We start from the raw sequence: 23,323 nt of genomic DNA on the forward strand, positions 1-23,323 counted from the left end.
GTTATTTCAAGCTAACTTTAACCCACTATTTGATAAAATAAAACAAGATTTGGAGAGATGGAACGACCTTCCCATGTCATGGCTAGGCCGAATCTCACTTTTGAAAATGAATGTTCTTCCGCGCCTGCTCTATCCAATACAAATGATTCCCATTATATTTAATCTTAAAATAGTTAAAAAACTCAATGGGTGGTTTAGCTCATTTATTTGGAGTAAACAAAGACCACGGATCAGGTTGTCAGTGCTGCAGTCATCAAGTGATAGAGGCGGGCTAGACCTCCCAGATATTAAGAGGTACCAATTGAGTGCCCATCTACGTTACATAGCTGATTGGATCAAAGATGATGCTTCCTCAATCTGGCTTGATATAGAGTCCCTATTAGGGCTGCACGATATGGCCTGTAACCAATATCTCAATATTTTTAAGCTATATCGCGATACACGATATATATCTCGATATTTTTGTTGTTGTTGTTTTGTACTCTTTTTATAGCATTTTAACACTTGTCATATTTTTTATGAATTTTTAATGCATTTCATAATGTAAATATGAGCTTTAAAGCAGTGCAGGATCATACTTGGCTTATGAGACACTGTTTTAAATCAAATTTTAACCATTCTTCATATTTTATAAATAAACCTTTAATAAATTTAACACCCACGTCTTATTTTGAAAACCGGAAGTGTCCACACGCTGCAGTAAGCTAGTGCTGACTTTCCCAGTTTTCTCAAAGTTTTTGCCATAAAGTCGGCAATAAGGGCGCACTTGAAAATATTGGAGCAGCTGACGTGACCACGCGAAAACGAGAGACGGCTGGCGTGACCGCAGTTGCTTTTCTTCGGAACCAAGTCGTCCGTCTCCATCTCCAGTTACAGTTTTTTCTGATGGCTTAAACACTTACATGGATTCTTATAGCACAATTTCTAAAACTATTAACATTTATCACAAAACCCTTCACCGAGTTTGCAAAACTGAACGCACAAACATTGCTTTGCACTTAGTTTGCAATTTCGTAACACACACTTTGCATATGTGTAAATACAATTCACTGCACAGGACTCCTTTTGCAAAACTGTAAACACAGCTCCACTGCTTTACACTCAATTTCCAGATGATCTACACACTCCTATCAAAACTATACATATTTATGGCTATTTTTTACACAATTCTGCCAACTGTCAGGCCACACTTTCACATGTGAAAACTATTATTTATAATTACTTCACTTTGCAATCAGCCTGAGCACTATAAATAAGCCACAGGTAAGCTTTTTGTGTGGAGAACAATGGAAGGAGACAGAAGAGTAAGAGGAGTGAGAGTAAGAGGAGGGCGAGGAAGAGGACTTGGAGGTGAAGAAGCAGGAGGACGAGGACATGGACAAGGAAATGAATTCGGAGGAAGAGGAGGAGGAGGTGCAGAAGCAAGAGGGAGAGGAGGACAGCGAAGACAAGGAGGAGCACTTAGAGGAAGAGGACAACGAGGTGCACTTAGAGGAAGAGGACAACGAGGTGCACTTAGAGGAAGAGGACGAGGAGGTGCAGAAGCACAAGGAGAACGAGGAAGGGAAGAGGAACGGGAAGGAGTACGAGTAAGAAATAGAATCACTGATGTCATCAGAGCTACAATAGTGGACCATGTAATCAACCATGGCATGAGCCTAAGGGAAGCTGGCCAACGGGTTCAACCCAACCTGAGCCGCTACACTGTAGCAGGCATCATAAGAACATTTCGAAATGAGAATCGGTTAGTACAGTATCTTCTTCACACAAAGTTTTACATTATACTGTAATAGTGTCATATTCTTTTGAGAAACAATACTATACATTTACTGTAAAAATACTGAAATTACTGAAATTTTTTTTTTTGTGCCTTGACCTGAAAAACACACTTTATGTTTACGTATTTGGATGTGTGTAAATAAATATCCATTCACTTTGACCCCTGTGTGTTACTGTAAAAGGTACTGAAAACCGATATGCCCTGCACACAGGATAAGCAAAAGCCAAATGAGTTTTTCATTGTTACTGTCAGTGTGCAGTGGCTGCTTTGTGTGCTTACTGATATTATGAGTTGTGTGCACCGTCGGATACAAAAATAACTATTTTTAAAAGAGTGTGAACAGTTTAGCAAAAAGTGCTTATGCAACAGTACAAAAACATGCTTTTGCAAGTGATCTACTGTGTTTTGCTATTTGGGTGAAAGGTTTTGCGATTTGTGTGTAGAGTTTTGCAAAAAAAGCCAAAAGTTTCAAAAATTGCGTCTTAGCTATCAGAAAAAACTGTAATACCATGTAACCTTGACATCATGTCCACGATCACATCGTAAGAGGGTCCCTCATTAAAATATTGTGTGCAATAATGTAGCATATCTGGTCCTTCCGTCTGGTCCGTGTCCTTTAAAAACTCCAGAGACCGTCCACACGAAATGCAAAACCGCAGTAACTGACTCAAATGGTTTCCACAAAACGGGCAAAACATAATAAAACTCCATATAAACTACACAACACTACTCGCTCCGTACAGTATCTTCAAAACAAACCACTCACTCAATCACTCCCGGGTCAGATCTGGCTTTTGGTACATTCCCTTTCCGTTTGGTGTTGTTCTTGTAAATTTGTTTCGGAGTTTGTAAATTTCTTTCAGAGTTTGTAAAAATGTTTCGGAGTTTGTAAAAGTGTTTCGGAGTTTGTAAAAGTGTTTCGGAGTTTGTAAATTTGTTTCGGAGTTTGTAAATGTGTTTCAGAGTTTGTAAAAGTGTTTCAGAGTTTGTAAATGTGTTTCAGAGTTTGCAAATGTGTTTCAGAGTTTGTAAATGTGTTTCAGAGTTTGTAAAAGTGTTTCAGAGTTTGTAAATGTGTTTCAGAGTTTGTAAAATTGTTTCAGAGTTTGTAAAAGTGTTTCGGATTTTGTAATTTTGTTTTGCACTTACCAGCCACCGTAGTTAGACGTGCTACACTGCTGTTTTACTGGATTCTTATTGTAGTGCTTCAGAAGATGTCATACCTCTGACGGCCACGAGAGGACAGTAAGGCCCCGAGTATTTGAATGAATGTAGCGTATACCTGCCTTTAACACAGTAGTGAATCTAAATTTAAATCGAAACCTGTGCTAAAATAGTAAACATTTGCAGAATTTAAAATGAGCAGAGGAATTAAACTATAAAAATTAAATATGTACAGGGAAATTAAAAATTAGTAGAACAATTAAACTATAAATGTGCGAAGGCTCGTTACTTGCTACGGAAGCCGAGGGTTCGAATCCGACCTGTGGCTCTTTCCCGCATGTCATTCCCCATCTCTCTCTCCCCACATTCCTGTCACTCTTCAGCTGTCTCTGTCAAATAAAAAGCTTGTAAAGGTCAAAAAATGATCTATAAAATTTAAATATGTGCACAGAATAACACTATAAAAATAAATATGTACAGAGAAATTAAACATTTGCATAGACATTAAATATAAAAATGTGTTAAGAAGTAGACTGAAGGATAGAACTTATGACTGAGGATGATGGAGGCATGCACGGGTTACAGCTGTGTAGTTCATTGTGAAAGAAGAAGAGGAGAAGAGAGGAGGAAGACCAGGAGCAGGAGGTGGGAAAAGGAGGAGGAGTGAAAGGAGTGAGGGGAGGAGTCTGTTTGTTGACATCGGACGAAAGCGAAAAACAGATGAGTGAAGCCTGGTGACAACAACTCCATTTCTCGCCCTCTTCGAGACGCACAGCCTTGGCGAAAGCTAAGGTAAAGCAGTGCGTGGTGAGCCGTGCACTCAGCCGCTGGCTCCGTCTGTTGACTCCGTCTGTTGACTCCGTCTGTTGACTGCATCTCCACACAGAGCTCCGAGCTAGCGCTAGCCCCGCTGGCTAAGTGAGCTAACACCATAGCATAGAAAGTCATCCAGCTAGCCGCGGGCTAACGCAGACGCTGGGATGCAGCGGTGACACCGTGTCAGCGAGACCTCACTCAGAATAACAAGCGTTGCTCTGTGGTGTTTGGGCTTGTGGTGAGCGAGTGTGCTAACAGTGGTTGTGTGTTTGTCAGTAGCTATCTAGCGTCAGTGTTGTTAAAGTAAATTATTCCACAGTCTAGCCAGCTAGCTAGCTAGCTAGCCACCTTAGTAACAGTCTGCTGTTTGTCCATCAGGATTTCTTCCTGTGTTTGCTGAACTAACAAACTAACAGCACCAACTCAGAGACAGGGCAGGCTGAGGGAGTAGCTTCAGTTTATCGGCACGGCTCGTTTGTCTTTAAATAAATAAGATAAATCTCTCCGTAATGTTGAAACAAGTTGTTACAAAGTAGTTGCTAGCAGTACAGCCATAGGCATGACGGCTAACTTGGCCAAGTATGGACAGGTCTGAGCTTATTATGGCAGTAATATGCCAAGCAGACAATATAAACAGTAAGCCTCTGTGGAAGATAACCGACCGTAATGTCTGTAATATGTCTGTTGTACGACTTTATTTTGGGCCAAATGTCATTGCTGTAATTGCAAATAATAATTAAAATTGTGTTACTCTGTTAAAGGGCACCACATATTTATTTAATGTAAGCCTATATGAACCGGAAACAATCCTGTTTGGCTGCATTCAATGACAGACAAAGCATACTGTAATAATTACAGTGATATTACATGTGCACTATTTGTATTCACATTTGATCTTTTAAAGGAGACATATTATGAAAAGCCACACTGTCTTTAAAACACGCTGTTCTGATTTTGAGCCCCTTGTGACATCACTAACAAGGCTCATGAACATATTCCAGAAGCCTGACACCAAACTCAGGAATTTTGACCGAAGAACTTCACAGAGGACAGCTGGGAACTGTGTGAACATGTGGAAAAGGGGTATAATATGACTCCTTTTTAATTATCACATTGTAAATGATCATGATTTAGCTCTTGGTTGTGTACTCTGTTTAGTGCACACCTGTGAGGCCCCCTGCACTGCCCTGTCTTTGATCTGATCGGAGAAGAAGAGGCAAACATGGCAGCCAAAGCAGGAGACAACCCCGACAGCCTCATGACCCTGGCGACAGTCTTCTGCCTAAGGAACCTCAGGAAGACCATGTGCTACCAGGGGTTCAGGAACAAGCTGTGCCTGCGCTCAGACATCTTCCTCCCCAGTGAAATCTGTGACAAGCTAGTCAACACGTGAGTGATGCGTCGATCGATGACCGATTTTCAGTCTGTCAGATATTACTGATTCCATGGCTGATGAGGCTTTTGATGAACGTTGTCTGTTTGCTTCGAGCAGATATATGGAGTTGGTCCACACAGACGGCAACTTTGAACCAGAGGAGAGCTTCTTCCAACTATTCTCAGACCCTCGAAGCACCAGACTGACAAGGGTACAGCTGAGAGAAGACTTTGTACGTGACAGAGATCTGGAGGCCATTCGAAAACAGGTAGGTCAAGTTAGCCAGAGAGCAGCTTTTCAGAATAAGCTGCTGACATATTTAAAATAACATTTTCACTTTCCAGTCCACTGCAACTGGAAAACTAAGACTACTATTACTTTTTGTTCTGTCAGTCTTATCTTTGTGCTTTTGGCCATCATTCCCATCTCTCTCAATGAGAGCCGTACGAAGGGTGTGTATGAAGCAACATAACACAAGCGATCGTATCATCTAAACCTTGTATGCATCATTAGATGTTGGAAAACAACCAACTTCCTGGTTCAGTTTTGATGGACCTCACTCACTCACACAAGTTTAGACAGCAGTGAACAGTTAAAATGGACATTTAATTGACCTTTCTGGCAATAATTAAGTTAGTAAATATATATTACATAACACCCCCCAAGGTGTCCATTATCAGGAATTAATGGATGACGGGGAGGAAGGTCACCTGCCTTATAAGAAAATCAGACCGTTCATTTATATTTTTACAAGAATGTATAAATGAATATGTTCCATGGTAACACATGAGGCTTTGACTAATACAAAGGACAGTCACTACTTTCCCATAAGGTTCATATGCAATGTCACTCAGTACCAAGAATTAGCCTGAAGTGAGTTGAATTTTGAAGGGGATGTGAGATGATCGCTTTATTCAAAGTTCAGAGGGACAGTGAACTTCCTGCAGCTTGTGTGTCACAGTCTCCATCTTGTGGTGATGAGGCACTCAATATTGTAAACATGTTCACTTATTTTTCATATAATTTATTTGAGTGCATTCATTTAGAGCAATGAGCACACAGCTTCACTGACACTCATTAGTCAGTGATCTTTATCAGGAGTTAATGGAAACGCTGCAGCTGCAGCATCATCACTGTGGTATAAATCACTTTACCGTCTGCTTTCCTTCTTTCACTGACCAAGTTGGGGAGTGGCTCTCAACTTTGTCTCTTTGGATCTGAAGCTGATTCTCATCAGAATGTGTAAGAGTTACTCAGCTGTTCTGGTTTGTTGGCAGAGCTAAAGTACTTCTACTCACAGAGATGACAGTGATGTAGCTGTTCTAAAAAACTAAAAAATATATTCTGTTCTTATTTGAAACATATTTCAAATGTGGTTTTAAGAAGAACTCCTATTTGATCAGTTTTTATCCTCTTAAACATTTGTCTGAAAAGATTAATCAAAGGTTCAAACAAATGAGGAAAGGTTCTTTTCCAAATTTTAATATTTAAACTTCAAAACAGCCGACATGTCTACGTTCATAAAACAAGCCTTTGGTCTTCCCTCCTGATTGTGAAACGTTTGAAGCATTGGTTGGATACCTAACACTCCACCTCACAGCAACCTAGGATTCTTTTTTGCTATGCCATCAAGACCTGAGAACTGGGAGGAGCTGCTGTCTGGTTTCATGTTACAAGTAATTACCACTTAAAGAAATTGTGTCAAGTGACAATAAAGAAACTTTAGTGATAGAGCCACTCCAGCCTCCACTGTGACGCTGTAGAAAACTGGAGGATTGTTTTATTTGGTTGATGTAGTTCTGTCATCATACGACCTGGTCACTGGAGATAATAAATCTAAATGTTATAGCAGTGAAGTTTTAATCTAAAATGAATTCTATGGAATTTTTGTTAATCCAGGTACCGTGTGAATGCCTTTTAATTCTCATAATGGTGGGACGTCTACGGTAAACAGAGATAGGATGTGAAATACACAACGTGTCTCCAGACATCCAATGAGGTACTTGAGTTACTAAAGTAAGTAAAAAAGTAGTCTGGCCCTTTTGAATGCAGATAATGGCGTTGGTGGGTTAGAAGCCAGTTAGCGTTCATGTCCTGGTGGGCTGTCCTTCTCTTTACACCATCATTAAGACCGCCACTAAGTCCATGATTTACAAACATGGACTTAAGTAAGGCTCCACTGATGTACTTCTTCAGTGTCCTCTGACGACTACTTCTCCTATGTTGTGGGGATGGAAGGAATAATTGATATAGTATTATATTGCACTACAGTCTCTGCTACCACAAGAGACTGCGTGTGTGTGTGCAGTTTGTAACCCACTCATTCATTATTGCAGCAAACGTAGGTCAGCATGGTCAAACTGGCTTCATGTTCAGTGCTTTACTTTGTGTTCCTCCAGGACTTGATCGAGCTCCACCTCACCTACTGCAACAGTCTGTCCTCCCGCAGCTTGAAAACTCTGACCTGCTTCCGCGAGACCCTGGTGTCTCTCTGCCTGTTCGGCTGTAGCCACATCTTTTACCGGAAGGGCGGCGCCCCGCTCGCCTGCAACGAAGACACCGACGAGGAGGAGGACGAGAGCCCCGCTTCTAGGCAAGCGTTAGAGACAGACTTTAACTTCCAGGGCTTCAACCGTCTCAGGCTGCTCAACTTAGGCGGCCTGCCCGACGAGGTGGACGCTGAGACCCTACTCAAACCCCTCAAGTCACTCACCTCACTAGATCTATCTAATGTACAGTTAATGGGAACAGCTTTTCTCACCCAGTGGAAAGATAGACTGGCGTCTCTTGTTCTCTACAATGTGGACCTGTCAGACGAGTTGGTCAATACAGTGGTGGAGATTGTTAATCTCAGGTAAGCCTATAAATAACTTGCCATTATGCTCTGAACACACTCTAGTGTATTAGTCCTTGTATATATTTCCAGTTGATCACACCTGCTTTATGTTTATAACACAAATGTTTCTGACATGTGAAAACTACATTTGTTCTGTGTAGCTTCATCTCACACATCCAGGTTCAGATCATTCACTGGACTGAAGTTGTGGAGTTGTACTGAGAAGCTGCTGCCCTTTGTAGCTGCTTAACAGTCAAACCGAGTTTGTCCTTGTCTTTCACACCAGTCCAAACCAAGCATGTATATATTACACACCACAGAGTGGAGGATAACGTGCATGCAGTACAGCATTACCATCATACAAAGTATCATACTACAGTCTTATAGTAGTGGTATTGATCAGTTTTCGTATAAGCGAGGACCTGTTTGTTTGTTTGTTTGTTTGTTTGTTTGTTAATGTGTGCGCATGGTGGTGACAGTAGTGTCATAATATTCCTCTGATCTACATGGTCGTGGCTAGAAATGCAGCAATGCACCAAAACAGGCGGCAAAGAAGAAGACTGCTTTGCTAGTGGACAAAGATGACATCTTTTAACTTTCTCTAAGACCTCAGGATCATGTCAAATCATCTCTTTCCTGCTTTTTTAGCATGTTTGTAAGAGTCAGTCCAACATGTAGCTTAAAGCTTTGCACTAAATACAAATTCTGAGTCAAGATTGAAAGTGAAAGTTCATCAGATGGATACAAACTGAGCTCTGAATGATTGAAAATGTTGCACTGTATCAGGTTGTAATACAAAACTTTGTCAAGTGCACAGGAGGCCAAGATTCAGATAAATGTGTACATGCGTTATGTAATGTAATCTATTTACACGATCCTTGTCCAAAACAAATAATTTAGAGGGTAGTTTTGCAGTCCTGGAAATGCTGGAAAATAAATTTAAATGACCAGGTGTCCTGAAAATTTTAATAGTATTTGAGCCCCTCACTCAGGTTGTCTTGATAAAATTAGGTGCATATTTTGACTATATTGTGACTTTCCTGGAAAATGATAATTTCTAACATTTGTAACTGACAAAACTGAATGATGTCCTAATGCCCACTAATTATCAATATTGTTTCAGTGTCATTGATAAAACTCTATCACATTCTTTAGACATCTCGACATCTCGCGGGAGAGCAGGAGAAATTCTAAATTCAAGATGAGCAGGAAGATCCTGACAGCCATCGTACAGCGTCTGGTCAATCTGGTGTCACTGGACATCTCGGGTCACGTCATGCTGGACAACTGCACAGTCCCACACTTTGAAGAAGCTATGGGTCGGCCGAGGTGAGTAACCCCTCAATAGTGTACACTGGACTGAAAAAGTTTAATCCAGAGTTTTTGGAAACTGTTTTGAACAAGCTTTCTTTCTTTCTTTCTTTCTTTCTGTCTTTCTGTCTTTCTGTCTTTCTTTCAGCATTGAGCCGTGCAAGAGCAGCATCTATCCTTTCCAGGAGCTGAAGAGGCCACTGCAGTTTCTGGGCTTACATGACACCACCCTCTGTAATGTGACACACATCCCTGCGTATAAGGTATGGTGATGTAATGCACGTTCCGTTTTCTTTTGGCTCCTAATTGTTATATTGGACATTCTTGTCATAAAACCATGTGGTATGTGATGTTCAGGTGTTCTAATCAGTTACTTACTATATCAGCCTTAGCATATTTTATTTCTGTTCTGTTCTGTTGATCTATTCTTCTCCCTTCCATTGCTATATTCTTAGTTTGTGACTCCACTACAGTATCTTTGCATGATTCACTGATTCAATGAGAATTAGATTGGAAAAAATTAATGTTTCTGTGGATCGGGCCTCACTGATTACTGGACAAAACCAACTGTTTTAACTTTATTCACTGATTTTGGTAATACTGGATCATATTTTTTGAAGAAATATTTCTGCCCCTCCTCTGATGTCCTCCTGCTGTTCTGGTTCAACTTGAAGTGGTTTACTTGTTACCAGTTTCCTGAAATGACTTTACCTAATGTTAATGGTTAGCTACTTTAGCTGATAATTGTAACAACTGTTAGCCGTGCAGCTAACTTAGCCATCCTATTAGCTGGCTCTGCCTGAACTGGGAGCTCATAGCAGCAGGGGAGTGTTGGTGTTTTAATATTTCATCCATAGCACAGGAGCTCCGACCGCCAGAGGTGCTGAGGCCTTTAGCAGTTGGCAGCAGTTAGCTACTGTAAATGACAGAGGGTGGAGAGAGAGAGAGAGGGAGAGAGACTCGCCATAAAGGCGTTGCGTGAATGCGTATCTTGTAACGTAGGCATCAAAATTGAAAGCATGGTGGACATGGCAGGACATGTTCCACCCCATTAAAAGGACAAAATCTGAGGTCTGGGCGTATTTTGGGTTTCTTAAGAATGCAGAGGGAGAGCTGGTGGAGGACAATTATCCTGTCTACAGAGCATGCAAGAAAAAAAGTTACTGCATTTTGCAGCAACATTTCTACTGGCCCATATCCATGCGTGTTTTTTGGACATTTGTACAGCAATTAAGAATATTGCGATAATATCGTTAACCATGATAATTTGGTCACTATAATCGAGATGTCAAATTTTCCATATCATTACATCCCTACTATATACTAATGTATGTGCAATCATTCAATATCACATGATCTATTGGCCTGGCTCTGCTCTTACATCTCCTTATTTCTACAAAGTTCCCCTCTGACTCTTGAGTTTAGAGTCTGTTTATCAATAACTGTCTGGTTCTGCAACCTTTACCTTTTTAGTAAATTCACTTTTTTTGTTATGAGGAAAATAGCCGGTTCTTCCTTCTTAAATTAGCTGATGTACATGATACTACTACTACTACTACTACTAATATAACAGGTTACTCCCTACAAAATGAATTGTACAATGTTAACAGGTTAATTCAGCCAGATGGAAAAAAAAATTCTTTAAAATGGGTCATGTGTGCATACTAATGCTTGTAAACAGGTTTTGTTTTGTGGGCTAAATCTGTCTTTCTTGCTCTTTTCAGGTGACTGGATCCAAGAATGAGGACCAAGTCCTGAATGCCATTGAGGCTTACACAGAGTTCCGTCCTGAGCTGGCCCACAGAGCCATCAATCAGCTGTTCGACATCGCCAGGATACAACACTGCAGCCAACTGCTCCGAGCTTTGCAAGTATGATGAATTAAAGTGGGGTTGTGCTTTGAAGGAGATAACACCAGTGACTTCCAATCACGTCTTTGTCCAGTGATTCTGCATGTTCTGCCTGTACCTCAGACCTCTCCAATAATTTTCTGTCCTTTCAGCTTGTCATAGCAGCATTGAAGTGCCATAAATATGATAAGAGCATCCAGGTGACAGGCAGCGCTGCTCTCTTCTACCTGACCAATACGGAGTACCGCAGTGACCAGAGTGTACGGTTGCGCAGAGAGGTCATTCAAGTGGTACTAAATGGAATGGAACAGTACCAGGAGGTCACTGTAAGTCTACTCTGTGGACTCTCTTTATGTGGCTCTATTTATGGAATACTGCAGAAATGGATTATCTTATTAATAATTATGTTTCCATGTTTTCAGTAGTGCATAATCACCTTAAAATAGGAGTGGTTATGTTTCTGTCATCTTAGAATGAACTTGTTATATAAACAGCACGGCTCCTCTTTAATGAGAGTCCACCATGTTGAACCACCATCTTTCTACAGTAGCCCAGGACAGACAAACTAAACACTGGCTCTACATTTACACGCAGCACCTCTCCTTCATTCTAGGAAGGAGAGAGTGAGGTGCAATCAGCAGCTACACCACTGGATGCCACTAAATTATACACACTGGTCCTTTAAGAAATGGCAGCTATTGTATTTTACGTCTAGAAAAAATTTGACCAATTTGTAGAGCTTACTTTTCTTTTTTCTTTTACCATCGACACCATTCAACACAAAACCTGTAAAACTCTAAAGGGTATATTAACATGAGGAAAAAGAGTTACTTATAATTAGAAGCTTATTATATGATGATATTTGATGATCTGTTTACTTTATTCTACGTAGCATGTAAGATTCAAATCAGTTCAGCTTTTAGGCCTGTTTGTCGCTCTTCAGACTTGTTTTGAGTCGTAACCCCCCTCCCCCCCATCATCTCTGCCCCCCCGACACCAGGTCCAGAGGAACTGCTGCTTGACTCTGTGTAACTTCAGTATTCCAGAGGAGCTAGAGTTCCAGTACACTCGCGTCAACCAGCTGCTGCTGAAAATCCTGGAGCCAGCCCGGCAGGATGAGTCCATCCAGAGAATTGCTGTGCACCTCTGCAACGCTTTGGTCTGCCAGGTGGACAATCATCACAAGGAGGCTGTGGGAAAGATGGGATTTGTCAAGGTAATGTGGAGATGAGTGTAGTGATTGATTTATTACAAAGATGAAAAAGGTAAACATGGATTGCAGTTGATAGCTTTTGCTCATCTGTAAATGCAAACAATACTCCTGTTTTCAAGTATAAGAGGTAGGATATCATTTGTGGTACTAATTTTAAAGGGTAAAAAAAGCGCACCAGGTCTTACTTTTATTTAGTTTGTCCCTGCAGTGGAGATTCACCCTCTGCATTTGAGCCATCCAAACTATTTCACAGTGTTGGGAATCCTCAGTGTAGAGCCCAGGGATCAACTCCGGCTCTCAGGCTGGTTACTTGGTCAAGGCTGATGGCAGGAGTGTTTCTAATATCTAACAAGCTTATTTTTGGGATGGCAGGAAATCAGAGCACGCAGTGGAAAAGGAGAGCACAGGGAGAACACACACCACAGTGACAGTACTGTCATTATTTCAGTCGTATCTCTGTGTTGGGAGAATCATTTGGAGTTCTAACTAATGTTGAACATTGATAACAAGATCTTTTTCAAAAAACAAGAACAAGAAACGTTCATGGTCAACCAGCATACGAGAACAACACAGTATAAACCCAAACAACCAAGAATCAAGCAACAAGCAGAACTCATGACACAGAAAAATGTGTCAAACGTGAGCATTCAGTTGTCCCTGCAGTGGGTGTCAGGCTGTGTTGTCACAAATCTGCTGAGCCCTCGGACAGGCAACACCTGACCTAATGTATCTTCGAGCTGCCTTTAAGGTACTCAACAGTAATGGTGGAAGAAGAACTAGGTTGGTGGACCATGATATAATTGAACCTTTTAGAAAGCCTGATGTGATATTAGGCTGCTTGTATGAATAACTGCACGGTAACATGCTGCTCACTCTTGCTGCTTAGGTGTCAGTGGACACTGTAGTGCTGCAAAAATGTTTTTCCTGGCTCTGCTTCTGCAGCCGTGCAGTGCAACATAATCTCACAATGCACTGTTGTGACCAGTCAAATCTGTGCAAGCGCACATACAGTTATGAGAGCATGTAAGACTTTGTGGTCAGGATCGGGATAGAGGAGACCTTTAATCCATGAACAGTCCTTCATTTGTGATTTTGAATTCATCTTTTACTTTGTAAATGAAAACGATCTTGTTTTTGATTAATTTTTAATTTTCATATATTTTCTTATTTACAGACAATGTTGAATCTAATTCAGAAGAAGCTCCAGGACAGAATGGTGAGTCCTCCTGGATCCTTTGCTCTCTCTCTCTCTCTCTCTCTCTCTCTCTCTCTCTCTGCTGATTGTCAATTGTTAAAGGCAAATGAATCACCAATAGTGAGTCAGCCATCACATATGTTTGTTTGTCTAACTGAAAGCTTGTTCTTTGTCTCCTCAGTGTGACCAGGTGATGGAGTTCTCCTGGAGCGCTCTGTGGAACATCACTGATGAGACACCTGACAACTGTCAGATGTTCCTCAACTGTCGGGGCATGAGTCTCTTCCTGGAGTGTCTACAGGTGAGTCCACTCAATCAGCATAACAGTTCACTTCAGGATTAGTTCCATGTATGTTAGAAATCTACAGATTCAGATTATGGACTGTCACAGCAGCAGTCATTGATATCTCCACCTCTCCTCTCTGTTCATGATCTAACTCCAGGAGTTTCCAGACAAGCAGGAGCTTCACCGCAACATGCTGGGGCTCCTGGGAAATGTTGCTGAGGTCAAAGCACTGAGGCCACAGCTGCTCACCCCACAGTTCATCACTGTATTCAGGTAAGAGGACTGAGAGATGATTGGATAATGATTGTAGTCAGTGTTCCTATCATTAATAAAATGATTTATCAGAAGCTTGTTAATCTGTCATAACTGGCTGAAGAAACCAGAGGGTTCATTTCTTTACAATAATTGTATGAAACCATTCTAAATAAATGACTACACTTCAAGGTTAAAGGTGGGTGTAAGTCAAAACCAAAAATAACCCAAAACTGCAGACTGACTGGCTGTTGTTTATTTCTGCCGTGTGATAGACTGTTAGATCTGTCTGAAAGGTTATCATTGTTATTTTGTTATTTAGAGGGAGCACGGACCAAGTGATGAAAAGTCAATGCCAGATATTCTAAAAGAAACACTGTAGTACTTTTGCCTGCGAACCTGAATGAACAAACTTCATACAAGGACACAGAAGTATCGATGGTTTAAAACCAAAGTCAGATCTAGTTAGTAAACGATTAATCTGTATAAACAAATATCTGAATGTGGATGCAGAATCTGTCAGCAAGGGACCAAGATGTTGGCACTGGAAGTGTTGAGTAGTATTGACCAATCACGTTTGAGGTTGGCTTTGGTTCCAACAGTCTGTGTGCTGATTTGATCTGTTTTATTTCATCTTAAATTGAATGTTTTAGAGGTTTTACACTGTCGCATTTGAAAATGTCTATAGAGCTGAGAAACAGATGTAATATAATGAGAGTCAAGTCACAAATATTATTGATTATATTTAACCCCTGCTTGACCCAGATCCATTATCCGTTATCAGTTTTGTGATATCCACTGGTTATAGCAGAAGCCCTGAAACATTGGCTGTTGCCCTCTGAGGCTGAATCATTGTCAGACAATAGCTGGTGGATTCAGAGATTGGTAAACCCTCAGTGAAGATTTCCTACCAAAGGACATGAACAGTTACCCACACAGAACAAGATGTGTTAATTAATTACAGCCGTACGGCCACACCACAGCACAGAAAAACTGCTTAAAAAGTTCAACCAACCTGTCTGATCGTAACAAATTCTGTCCGCTTTGGGTAAGATGTCTCATCAGATATATGTTGACTTCATCTGCTCCCGCTCACTGTTTGATGCTTTCGCAGTAACCTGCTGGACAGTAAAGCAGACGGAATCGAGGTGTCGTACAACGCATGTGGCGTGCTCTCACACATAATGTTCGACGGGCCGGAGGTTTGGTCGATGGAAGAGCCGCGAAGAGACACAGTGATGGACAAGATGTGGGACGCTATCCAGAGCTGGGACGTCAGCTCACGCCGCAACATCAACTACAGGTGATTATCTGTTTACTACTTCTTTATGAATGCCATCTTAATGCACGTGTAATATATATATATATTATTAGTATTATATATATATATATAATATAATATCGAAAAATATATATTTGATTTTATTCAGAGTAGGGAGTCAAGGGTCAGAATAGTGGAGGAGAGGAGGGTGATGAAGAGTGGTGAGTAAAGGGTGAGAATAGTGGGCAAGTTGAAAACAAGGGGAGTGAAAGGGGGTGAAGGGTGTATAGTCAAGGGTGAGTACACTGGGGGAGTCAAATAAGAGGGGAAGAATGGGATACAGAGTAGAGAGTCAGGGGTGAGAACAGTGGGGGAGTCAAATATATTGACAGGGAAGAGGAGGGGAAGAGGATAAAGAGTAAGGAAACAAGGGTGTGTAAAGTGGGGGGGTCAAACATTATCCACTTCCCCTCCTCTCATTTTCGACTCCCCCACTTTACTCACCCTTGACTCCCTACTTTTCACCCCTTTCCCCTCTTCTCTGTCAATTGGGGAGAGAGGCAAGAGGAAGGGAAGGGGATAAAGAGTAGGGAGTCAAGAGTGAGAATGTTTCAGAAATGAATGTTTGTAGAAAATGTTGATGTTTTATTGTGCAGCTGATAGAAAGACAAGAAAAAAAGAGCGCTGGGCCTGCTAGTGACCAGCTATCATGCTGCCCAGCAGTTGTGTGTATATACCCAGTGTAGACTGAGTTGATGTGGTTGAGCTGTACAGCACAGCTGTCAGTGGTTTTTGTCCATTTTGAATTTTTAAATAGACTTTGCTCTTTCAGGTCATTTGAGCCCATCCTGCGACTGCTGCCGCAGAGCATCTCCCCTGTCAGTCAGCACTGGGCCACATGGGCTCTCTACAACCTGGTGTCAGTTTACCGTGAGTATCTGCTGCTCTGGCTTTCAAACTTCTTCTGTGTTCCAACATATACATCACCCAAGATGTCTTATGCTGAAAGCTTTATTGTAGCTTGGCCATTGAGAATTGAGGCTTTATCAATACTCTTGTCATGAAGGACAAGCTCGCGGATGATGAGAGGTGGTGCACCAGGCTGGCTTACCTTGCAGACATATTTGGGCATCTCACCAAGTTAAACGAGTTAAACATTTTATCATCCACAGACAAGATTTGGGGGTTTATGGGCAAACTTATCCTATGGTGCGAGGCTTTGGTACAGGGCTCCATGGACATGTTGCTGGCATCAGCTGTGCCACAGGCAGCTAGGGAGCGTACTGTATATCCCGAACACCTTCAGACCTTAAAAGAGAGGTTTAAGCGCTATTTTCCATGTGTGGCTGACATTGAGGACTGTGACTGGATCCGAGACCCATTCAACCAGGAATCCTCAACAGAAAAAGCTCTCTATGAAAGAGAGAGAGGAGTGTGCAGAGCTCCGTGTGGACCGCACACTCAAACTCAAATTTAGTGAGCTCCCACTGGATCAGTTTTGGTTGGCTTCTGCATCGGAGTAACCAAGCATCTCCCAGCACGCGATTGAGCAACTTCTTCTTTTCCCCTCTACCTCCCTGTGTGAGTTGGCGTTCTCTACTCTGGTTTACATGAAGAACAAGGAGGAGGTCACAGCTCTCTGTTGAACAGGACTTGCGAGTGGACCTCTCCTCAGTGCCACAAAGGATTAAAAAAATCTGTGCGCCCTGACAGGCACATGTATCTCACTAATTTGTAAGTAGGCAAAATATTGTAAAATGTAGCACATGTTTCAAGGCTGATTCAAAATGTTACATTTATAATTTATAGATCAGGACCATGGACAGTGCAGCTTCTGTGCGTTGACAGTTCTCTATGCTGAATTTGAGTTTCCTTTGCCACATTTTTAATTTTGTGACCTGTCTGGTTTAAATTCTCCCATTGTTTGGGGCATCTGGGAAAAAGGTTATCCAGAGAAAAGATGATGAGCATTACCATCAGTCCTGTGTATGCCAACAGTAAAATATCCTGAAACTATTCAACTATTATTGTGTGGGGTTGCTTCTCAGCCGAGGGAGTGGGCTCACTCACAAATTTGCTTCAGAACACAGCCATGAATAAAGAATGGTACCAAAACATCCTCTGAGAGCAAACACAGCTCTGCAAAGGAATCATTTTTTCTCTTTCCATTCATTTTCTGTCTACAGCAAGCAAGTACTGTCCTCTGCTGATAAAGGAGGGAGGGATAAGTCTTCTAGAGAAAGTTCTGGAACTGGAGAGCTCACAGCCAGAGACCAAGGACATGGCCAGGTAAGACTGACCGCACTGTGTAGAAGCTGCATCAACTTCCTTTAGATTCTGTACTTGTTGGTATTAACTGTAGCTTGTGGGAAAGGTTCTGTTTGACAAAGCTGATGAGTCGCCGGCTGAGCAGCACCAAGAGGAAATGTTTTTCACAGTTGACAATCAGTACTGATTCAGAAATACTGGATGAGCTGATCACTGAATTTGGTACTGGCACATCTCATAGCACATAACTTCAGTAACCAGGAGTTCGGCAGTTAGGAGTAGCATCAGCTGCTCACGCTAGTGTGATTTCTGCTGTGTTGCCTGGCAGATTTTAGCATACACCAGCAGGTTTTCGAGATGAAATGCAAAGTCATGATTTTAAGCAGTTATATACATCCTCACATTTCTGTCAATTTGGGAATGTTGTAAGAGCTTCAGTCAGATATGTGACTGGAGAACCTAGTGAGTTAGCAGGAGAGAGGTTACTTAATCTTTGCACCCGTTATATTATCCAGATATTGCAGCATGCTTACTGCAGTGTGATTGATCATTGAATCACCTGCTTGGCTGAATCCAATTGACCCTGACGTATCTTTACATATCCATGATAGATGACAGTCTGGACAATCTCCTCACTCCTCACATACAGTACATTGCTATGTGATGTAGCACATATATATATATGTAGTGCAGGATGAAAAAAGAAAATTCAAATCCCTCAGTTCATTTTTTGATTCCTGGGGGACATTATTAATGGTCACAGACCAAATTGGGTCTGGACACAATTGGATAGACCTTGAACCAATTAGAGCAACAAAATATGTGACGTAGCCAGTGACAGTATGACGTTTAGGTTTCCAAAGTGCCATTTTGAAGCTCAAAATCTGTGGCACTGCCTGCCACCATGTTGGCTGTTCTGTCTCTTCGCCTCCTTGCTAATCTAAATATCAACATAGACCTGGATCATCTGTGGAGCTGAGGCTGGCTGAATGATGCCTGCATAACTTTAAGTTAATATAATTTGAACAGGTTAGTTTTTATGTACCAGGCTATAAACGTGTTTATTTAGCTAACTTGTAATATTTTCATATTTCAGCAAAGTAATGGAGCAGTGTGAAAACTTCAAAGAAGACCCCATGGAAACAAACCATGGACAGGAGGTAAACTATGGACAAAGAGGTTGACACCACAGGAGCAGTGATTCCCAGCAAACATCAAGCAAACCAATCTAAGGCCCCTCCTCCCGCTGTCATCACCATAAGGGTCAATGTGTGCATTATTCTTCTTCTTCTCATTCTTCTTGTTTTGTAGAGCAGAAATGTGTCTCTGAGCCTCTTCACAGCAGAAACCTTAATATATGACACATAGGACTTAAGATGTGGTGCATGGAATTTTGTTGTGAGGGTGCTTAACCTTTGCTGCACATAAGTATCTCTTCTGTTGGGACAGGTTTGTGGGGGGTGAGTGTTATCTCTCAGCGTGTGTGTGTGCGTGTGTGTGTGTGTGTGTGTGTGAGTGAGATATAACGGCAGAACAAAACAGTTGGAGTGATGCTTGGTTCTCAGTGGAAGGAAAACAAACCTCCCTCGCTTGGCTCACTACCGCTGTGTAATATTGAACAAAAGGCAGGAGGCCGGGCAGTGTCTGTGCTTGGCCAGTGGAGGGCTCAGCTCACACACCGCTCTCTCACAGTCGCTCATGCTCATGGTGTCATCGAGCTGTTGACACGTGCAGTGAATATTAGCCATTATGTGTGTAGGATGCAGAGAAGCATCACACTGATGTTGACGGGAGGGAAAGTCTTCCCAGACCTTGTGGCACAACGATGGACTTCTTTGTTATATATGTAAATAGTCTCTGTTTGTCTCATCCTTTTACTGTGTGTATGTTTTATAATATAACTGTAAACACTCATGACTTTACTCTGTATTTAAATTTTGTTTAGGTTTGACTGATATACGGTCAGTACTAAGAAACTATATACAGAATACCCAATCATTCAAATGTAGTCTGGCAATCCTGGATATTCGATGTAGTTCAACCTCACCTCACCTTTTCAATTATCTGGCATCTTAACCTGATCCTGTCGATTCTCCTCACTGGAAGCAGTCGTGAACTTCATCAGTGAGGAAGATCAAAAACACTCTGTGTGGACACTACAGTGCCCCCATGCTTAAAGCTGGGCCATTCAAGAAACCTCAACCCCATCTAGCACCTTTGGAATAAACTGGAACTCTGACTGCGAGGCTGACCCAAGTCCTTGCAGCAAGATTCCAACATCTGGTGGAAAGTCTAAAGAAGAAGAAGTCTGAAGAATGAAGGGTTGAAGCGATTATAGCGACGGTTTTGGAATGACCTCATCAACTCAACATTTTTTTAAAGGGTCAAAATCGATACAGCATAAACCCAGATATTGTTTTATTTTTTGTTCCGCGCATTCCTCTTTCTTGTCAGGTGCCTACATCAACCACAATGCACTTCGTCCACTGACAGTTTGGTCAGAGATTCTGTTGCTCAGTGCTAATGATGGCTATCGAAACCTCAAGCCTCAGTTAGAGATGAGTAGTGGGCTGCAGAGGTCCAGTAAGCTCACTTCCTCACACATTTTTTCCCTCACACATTTCCATTTGTAGTCTTACGCTCCAACTTGTCACAACTAAGTGGTTGAACATATAAATTATAGTGTCTTTGGTGTTTTGCCCTTGAGCTCCCAGTGCTCCCAGTGGTCAGGTATGATGCCAGATAATCAAAAAGACGAGGCTGAGGGAAACATCCTGATGGCCTATCACTTCTGCTGGTTGGTCAACATGCTGCTAAGTAACTGCTTCACTTCTTCTAGTATGAGTAGTCCCATGGTACTATACTAATAAACAGCAGATGAAGCAATAACCGATGGGAGAAAAACAAAATAGTGCTTTGATGCATATGTTTGTAGTCGATGATCTCCTGCTCATGGAGGCGTTGCTTCACGGTGCTACAAGTGGCTAAAAACTCCACAGGGTACCTTTTATGATGACTCTAACTTACTAGTTTCTTCACTGGCATTTCTTACAAAATGGCACTGAGATCATTTCATAGGAAGTGTTGAATTACAACATTCTTCTGCAAACAGCATTGACAGTAAATGTCCCATTCGAGAAAGTGTACGCTTGACTATGGAAGGCAGTGTCTTACACAAAGAAATCCAGATCTCAGCAGTAGCTGTCTGAAATGTGGAACTTAGAGAGGAGATTCCCCACTGCATATATTCATTTTCATACAGTGAAGCATGACAGATACACATAATTTTATTTTTTTTAATACCTTGTTTTAAAAACTAATTCAATTATAAACAGTGCATTTAATTGAGTTTAAATGTACAACACTTGTTTCCATTGTTCACCATAAAGAGCGCAGCAGTAACACACCCCAGTCTGGCACAGTTACTGTATGTACTTTCATCCTTAGTTTTGACACTCAATGGAAAGTTATTGACATTGACATATTCATAGTAATATAAAAGAATTAAGACAGCTCACTGTCTTATGAGAACAATGTATTAGGGAGAAATATGTTGGAACTGCAAAGTTCTGTGCTCTTTTAGTTTGACTAAACCTACTGATTGCTGTGATTTCAACTAACTCCATTACTATTGAAAGTACAATTTACAATGATATTAAACACAGAAAAGAAAAAATGATTGTCAGAATTGTTGTAGATTTAAATTTCTCTCAGTCAGCACAGTCTTGTTTATGTGCTCCGGTAATTTTTTTTATTTCAGGCAACATTCTGTAAGATTTGGTTTATTTGTTATGATTTGTTGCCTCCAGTTTCAGAGTGTGATCCCACTGTGGTAAATACGGACATCTGTACACGAGTATTTGTTCTGATTATATTATTTATGATCAAAAACCTGTTAACAGCCAAACATCAACCAGGTCACCAGCAGCAGACCCAGCAGCAGCTAATATTACTGACTAGTCCAACAGCAGTCAGCCCAGCTCGGCGTCTGTCTTTCAGCCTTTTATTTCACCAAGCTCTCACCAACCACTAAAAGTCAGTCCCACATTTACTCTTGTCCAGCGGTCTCTTGCTCGCTCACTCTCAAATTTTTTGTTCTGAGCTTTCTCTGTTGTCCTCCTCGATCTCTTCGGCTCTGCCATTAGCTATCCCTAACCAAACTGCTGAACCCACGATGCCAGCTCAACCTCACACACGTGTCGCTCCATCAGCATTCTCTAAGTTTTCTCCTCCCAGCAGTCCAAAACTCCTGCGCTAGCAGTGCAAATACTCCCATTGTAGATGGTCTAGGCAGTATGTCTAATTGAGCTAACATTAGCTAACAGCAACTACAGTTGGCAGCAGTTTACTTCACTGTCCATCATAAACTCTGCAAATCACAGAGAGTTGAGGCGGAGCAGCCGGAGGACACCAGAGGGAAAAGCAGAAAACATTTTCTTCATAAAATATGATCCAGTTTCACAAAAATCAGAGAAATAGTTGGTATGTGACTCAGTGCCGTAAAGTGTTGCATACTTCTCAGGAACTGGAGCCCAAAGTTACAGTGTGAGAACAGACAGAGTGCAGACTCACTACAGCAGTGAGCGCAGTGCTGATGCTCATAATAGGACTTGGACGATGGGTTGGAGTAATATACATTTTGTGTTCTAATCGTGCTTTTAAACAGGCACTGCCAGGACCTTAAAATACATGCCAGTGAAGGAACACGTGGAAGGAATACATGGCCAGTCATACTACATACAAACATTCAGAAAGTTTTATTTCTCCTCCAGCTGTAAAATGTGTTGGTTTAGATGAACCAGCTCAGGTATATTGCAGAGCGGTTGGTAATATGTAGCACACTGACCTGCAGTGTGTAGCGCGAGCTGGTCTTCAGTATCAGCCTCTGTACAGTGTGTCATCCAGAGACTCTTACACAAACACAGTTAACGATGATCTTCTTAAACTGATGTTTGTTTTTTTAAGCTATTCATATCAGTTGTGTTGGCTGTGGCTTGGGTGGTAGAGATGGTCGTCTGTTGACCACAGGGTTGGGGGTTAGATCCACACTTCCCAATGGGGATGCACAATCCAGCATTCCTTATTTTCAGTCCTAAGCTTGGATAAATGGGGGTTGCATCAGGAAGGGCATCTGGCGTAAAAAGCCAAATCAAATGTTGGGTCACCACATCTCCACAGCAGGTCAGGCAGGAGCCTGGTTTGACAGCGACTCCTACAGGGAGCAGCCAAAAGACAAAGCTATCACTTGTCACTTGATCTCCTGGTTCTCATGTACAGTTTTTCTTTGTGTGATTTACGGGAATCTGGTTGGTACAGCTCCGTTTTCTATTGCTATTTCACAGTCATGGTGGAAATTAATATTCAAGTAGGCAGTGGTGTGAGATAAAAAAAAAAGCTTTATTAGAGACTCACGTAATGTTTGCGTCTGGAATTCCAGTGTGTGGATATAAGGAGGATGTACCACGCTGTCACATGTGATCAAAACACAATCTCTTGTGACTGTGTTCTCACAGCATTCGACTGAAGATCCTAGTAGAGGTGTGAACTTTTCTCTAGAGAAAGTAGATGATCATCTGGAACATCTCAAGTTTCCATCACCTATTTTCTCTAATTTGAAGCCATTGAATGCTTTCCGGGAATAAATAATGTCTATAGCTGAAGAAAAAAAAAAGCCATGGGTGTCAGTGACAGCAGGTAGCTACTGTTGGGTTTAATT

At 41.5% G+C, this 23,323-nt stretch overlaps 1 protein-coding gene across 2 annotated transcripts; it reads left to right on the forward strand.

Moving 5' to 3' along the window:
* The first annotated feature begins 3,579 nt into the window (after positions 1-3,579).
* On the forward strand, positions 3,580-20,516 carry zer1 (zyg-11 related, cell cycle regulator). Of its 2 annotated transcripts, none has more exons than XM_010753730.3 (16): positions 3,580-3,736; positions 4,919-5,149; positions 5,253-5,403; positions 7,535-7,989; positions 9,127-9,300; positions 9,431-9,545; positions 11,007-11,153; positions 11,285-11,458; positions 12,133-12,348; positions 13,520-13,561; positions 13,722-13,841; positions 13,984-14,099; positions 15,193-15,381; positions 16,172-16,269; positions 17,526-17,628; positions 18,704-20,516. In XM_010753730.3, exons 2-16 carry the CDS (start codon positions 4,983-4,985, stop codon positions 18,789-18,791), a joined length of 2,355 nt encoding a protein of 784 aa, XP_010752032.1. In that variant the 5' UTR covers positions 3,580-3,736; positions 4,919-4,982; the 3' UTR covers positions 18,792-20,516. The 2 variants fall into 2 exon arrangements, with proteins under 2 accessions (XP_010752032.1, XP_010752033.1); XM_010753731.3 differs by lacking the exon at positions 3,580-3,736 and adding an exon at positions 3,763-3,998.
* Positions 20,517-23,323: the final 2,807 nt, after the last annotated feature.

Source organism: Larimichthys crocea, chromosome IV (genome assembly GCF_000972845.2).
Source record: "Larimichthys crocea isolate SSNF chromosome IV, L_crocea_2.0, whole genome shotgun sequence".
NCBI classification, from domain to species: domain Eukaryota; kingdom Metazoa; phylum Chordata; class Actinopteri; family Sciaenidae; genus Larimichthys; species Larimichthys crocea.